General features: G+C 45.3%; 1 protein-coding gene across 1 annotated transcript; it reads right to left on the bottom strand.

The window, feature by feature from the left end:
- Window positions 1–375: 375 nt before the first annotated feature.
- LOC123990234 (insulin-like growth factor-binding protein complex acid labile subunit) lies at window positions 376–2,690 on the bottom strand. Its single transcript, XM_046290813.1, has 4 exons — window positions 2,503–2,690; window positions 2,068–2,256; window positions 1,192–1,890; window positions 376–1,010 (listed from the first exon to the last, which is right to left on the bottom strand). Exons 2-4 carry the CDS (start codon window positions 2,249–2,251, stop codon window positions 820–822), a joined length of 1,074 nt encoding a protein of 357 aa, XP_046146769.1. The 5' UTR covers window positions 2,252–2,256; window positions 2,503–2,690; the 3' UTR covers window positions 376–819.
- Window positions 2,691–4,702: the final 2,012 nt, after the last annotated feature.

Raw genomic sequence — 4,702 nt, 5'->3', positions numbered from 1 at the left:
CTCCAGCATGACAATGCCACCAGCCATGCTGCCTGTTCTGTGCGTGATTTCCTGCAATACAGGAATGGCAGTGTTCTGCCATGGCCAGCGAAGAGCCCGGATCTCAATCCCATTGAGCACGTCTGGGACCTGTTGGATCGGAGGGTGAGGCCTAGGGCCATTACCCACAGAAATGTTTGCGAACTTGCAGGTGTCTTGGTGGAAGAGTAGGGTAACATCTCACAGCAAGAACTGGCAAATCTGGTGCAGTCCATGAGAAGGAGAAAGCACTGCAGTACTTAATGCAGCTGGTGGCCACACCAGATACTGACTTTTACTTTTGATTTTGACCCCCCCTTTGTTCAGTGACACATTATTCCATTTCTGTTAGTCACATGTCTGTGGAACTTGTTCAGTTTATGTCTCAGTTGTTAAATCTTGTTATGTTCATACAAATATTTACACGTTACGTTTGCTGAAAATAAACAGGACATTTATTGCGGAGTTTATACTAACTATCGCTTATGGTTGTACAGTAAAAGCTAATTGTACAGTCAGTTATCAGGCCATGGCTACCTAGATGTTGCACAATGGCATGTCATTCTGTGGCTGAAACTAGGCTAGGGTTGCAAAATAATGGGTAACTGTGCTGTCGTTGGACCATAGCTAAGTATTAAGTGTTGTATAACAGGTGTAAATCGCTCTGGATTAGAGTATCTGCAAAATATGTCAAATGTAAAAATGTAACGTGGCTGATGCAGGATGCTGGTGTGGAGGAAAGATTGGTGTGGCTTTAGTCTAGGTCTGGTAGCACAGAGTAAAGGTTAGTTTGGCTCTAGTCTAGGCCCGACAGCGTAGGTTCTGGTCTTTGAGGCTGCTGAGGGATTTGTTGCGGTACTCTGTCGGGGCAACACACCTCAGGGACTCCAGAGGGGAAAGGTTGGCCTTTGTCTGGGACACCCAGCGCACCAGGCCATTGATGTTGCAGTCACATGTCCAGGGGTTGTCATGGAGATACACCTCCCTCAGGCCTGGAGGGAGGTAGAGGACAATCAGATTATGCTCATTGTGACACTTTTTTAAATAAAAGAAATGTATATGAATTTTTATGAAGAAATGGTCAAACATGAAGTACACATATGACACATATAGTCCACAAATGCATTTGAAAAAACACCTAGAAAAGTTTGTTGTACATTATTCATCTCTTACCAGATAGCGGGGTGAAAATGTTTCCATCCATGTTTTTGAAACGGTTTCCACTGAGGGCCAGCTGGGAGAGCTTCGGTGTATGTCTAAACAGGTCCTGGGGCAGCCTCTCCAGCTCGTTGTTCCTCAGGTAGAGCTCCTGAAGGTTGGACAGGCCCTCCAGAGTGGCTGAGGTCAAAGTGGACAGCAGGTTGTTATCCAGCACCAGCATCTCCAGGGAGGCCAGAGGTTTGAAAGCACCAGCCGAGATGCTCTTCAGACTGTTGTTGTCCAGGTTGAGGAACAGCAGCTCTGTCAAGCCCAGAAAGCCTTTGGGGGAGATCCTCTCGATGCGGTTGAGGGCCAGGTCCAGGACCTTTAGGGCGATCAGAGGCTTGAAGGCGTTGGAAGGAAGGGCAATTAGAGAGTTGAGGGGCAGGTCCAGCTCTGAAAGGTTCCTCATGCCTGTGAACATGTCTGGTTTGACACTGGAGATCTGGTTCTGGCCCAGCATGAGGAAGCGGAGGTTGATGAGATCCTGGAAGCCTTTCACAGGGAGTTTGTTGATCTGATTCCCATACAGGTTGAGCAGCATCAGCCTCTGGGCTCCAGAGAAGGCCTGGGGGTGTATTGATTTGATGGCATTGCGTTCCAAGTTGATGCTTTCGATCTTGGGGATGGGTTTCAGGATGTTTGCTGGGAGGTCGACTATTCCGTTCTCGCCTGGGACAAGGACCACAGAAACAACATGAGAAATCAATACCATTGGAAGATGCTAACACTAGCCTCTTTCTTGTGGTTATGTCAATAAAATAGCATATTGATTTGGAGCCAAATAGTTGGCACATACTAAAGTGGGACGGTGGTTTTCGCACAATTGCAAACATTAAGTGGACTCACCCATCTTTAGGATCCAGGAATCAGGGGGCAGGTTGGAGGGAAATGTCCTCATCCCCTTCTTGTGGCAGTTGACCTCTGACCTTTCAGGGCTGGTTTTCTTGGTGCATTTACAGACATCAGGACAGCTCTCTACAGCTTCTGCCACCCAGAACACCAGCACTGCTAAACAGGCTACCAGCTGCATGCCTACTACACCCACAGGGAATAGAAAACGTATTCAGCACTTGCAGACTGATTAAGTTTGACAATTTAGTTTGTGTTGGAAGGACGATTAGAAATTCAATTTAAGATAATCCTATTTAAATTATATGAGCGTATTAAGAATTAACATCTTGCAGACATGCTCCAAAAAAATACAGACAAGTGCAGGGTGAAAGGCTGCAGAGCTACAGTTTATGCTATTAGACTGATCAATATTTTCTTATCAGCATTTACCTGAACATTTGGTGAGACTTGTCGTCGCATAAACCTCTTCTTTAAACTGTCTACTTTGTTTTGCCTCTCAAAGCGAGGGAGTCAGATTTTCTTAAGCTGCCTGTTCTGCTGTCGTGTAACTTCCTGTTAGTCAGAGTGAATTAGCCCAGCCGTCTGCCCAGCAGCTACAGCAGCCAGCCTGCAAAACTACCAGCACAGCACCACTGCAATGTCACAGTCCCTGGAGAAAAATGGCATCCTCAGATTATGGATCAAAGCCACCTCACAGAAACGGAGAAACCTCTGCCAAGTTAACTCCTCCATGCCCCAGAGGAGTGCATGGGGGTGTGTGAGAAATAAGACAACTCAGTCAGTATGTGCCAGTATGTGTGTGTGTGTGTGTGTGTGTGTGTGTGTGTGTGTGTGTGTGTGTGTGTGTGTGTGTGTGTGTGTGTGTGTGTGTGTGTGTGTGTGTGTGTGTGTGTGTGTGTGTGTGTGTGTGTGTGTGTGTGTGTGTGTGTGTGTGTGTGTGTGTGTGTGCGTGTATTTGTGTGTTTGTTTGTGCCAGGAGAAGTGATATACAAACTACGCACAGATTGATGTCATGGAGTCTCAAAGACAGAGAGAGAGGATGGTGGGCACCTCAGAAGGCATGGCTCCCAGCCACCCTGACAGCCAACGTCATGGAGATTATACTGAGGTTCTGTGACTCGCGAGGAGCCCAGCCGCACACAGACGGCCCGTAAGGAAGTCACGCTCGCAACTGTAATTCCTTATGAGGGGAAAGGAACAATCACACATGTCACTCTCTGTTACACAGGGCCAAGTGCTGAGAAAGGGAGGGGGAGAGTAGAGAGAGCGAGAGAGAGCAAGCAAGAGCGAGAGAGATACGGAAAGGCCAAGCTCCCCAGTAGTGATAAGGGATTACAGAAACACATGTTGAGAATAGCTGCAGATTGACACGTCTGCTGAGTGAGACACTTTTATTGTATGCTAAAGATTAAAAGCTATTTTCAAGCCTAGCCAACAGCAAGACAATATGCAAGCCATCTGGAGCAGCGTAATTATGGTGTTCTGACTGAAGGCTCGGAGGAGCAGCCACACCAGTCAGCTCCTCTTCACTGGAGGGGAGAGAGAAGCCCAGCTAACACACACTGAGTTTTGAAGAACACACAAGAACTTCTACAGCAATATGATATACTTCACAAACTCTACTCAACTCAATGTGGTGGGCTGGGCATTCACTTAGCATGGCTTGGCTGATATCATTCCAATATTATTGCCAATTTACAGCCAATTGATCAAATGCTGTTTCTATCGAGTGGCCCGCCTCAGTTTCTAGTGCATACTGACAGGAGGAAGATCATAAAAGCCATGTGTAAGGTCTTGTAAAAGAATAGATGTGAGAAGTCTCTATTGAACACGAGAGCTTGCTGTCTTTACATCCAATCGATCGAGTGGCATTGATTTATCTCCAATTTCTACAGTATGTTACTCTTCAGTTAGCTCCATCATAAAGTACCCTGACTGTCTTTCTACTGCACTGCACAGCTGTAGGCTCTAATGCACACCTAATGAAGCCTTCCATTTGGATACACATACACTTCAAACATCTCCAAAAATGATTGTTCTTCAATCATTTTCACAATATCAAAGCTGGCCATTCTTACAACATTCTTCTTTGTCATCTTGCTTCTGACCTTGTCACAGTGGCCTAAAGGTTCTGTCCAGTTTTACTTTGTAAAATAATGATTTATGTTTTTATTATAGATTGCACAAACCCCCCTTTGCATCTCCAAGGTAACGCCATCCTTCACACTAGTTTTGACAGATGTACTCTGCTCTCTTACAAACTACAGTGAAAAGCAATTTGTCACACAATGCATTCCATAATAAAGAACATTGTCTCAGCAACATGCTCCAAACCCCTCCTCACTGTCAAACGCTTCATTTTATTTCACCTGACAAAGACAATGAGGCCATTGGACTGTTATTCTCACTATTTGCATGAAAGATGTATTTCATCTACATCCTGCAGATGAAAAACTGAGGTGTGATAGATTTGAATTGTTTTAATGTCATAGTTTTTCCATTGATGCTAAAAAGCCAAGAAGTTTTCCCGGTTTTCCGACTAAAAGAGAGATGTGAGATTACTTTCCTAATGACAGCTCTTTGGGTTTCTATAAGACAGCAGTTGTGTCTAATGATGCTCACTTAAGCA

This window comes from Oncorhynchus gorbuscha, linkage group LG12, assembly GCF_021184085.1.
Source record: "Oncorhynchus gorbuscha isolate QuinsamMale2020 ecotype Even-year linkage group LG12, OgorEven_v1.0, whole genome shotgun sequence".
NCBI lineage: Eukaryota > Metazoa > Chordata > Actinopteri > Salmoniformes > Salmonidae > Oncorhynchus > Oncorhynchus gorbuscha.
Note: the sequence above shows the minus strand (reverse complement) of the source record. Positions and strands in the feature narration are given on the sequence as shown.

Bases quoted from the DNA above. Each gene is read 5' to 3' on its own strand.
- LOC123990234 (XM_046290813.1), bottom strand. From the start codon at position 2,251: ATGCAGCTGGTAGCCTGTTTAGCAGTGCTGGTGTTCTGGGTGGCAGAA. The intron at 1,891-2,067 runs GTGAGTCCACTT...TCCTTGTCCCAG, and splicing joins TTCCTGGATCCTAAAGATGG to GCGAGAACGGAATAGTCGAC. The intron at 1,011-1,191 runs GTAAGAGATGAA...ACCTCCCTCCAG, and splicing joins CATTTTCACCCCGCTATCTG to GCCTGAGGGAGGTGTATCTC.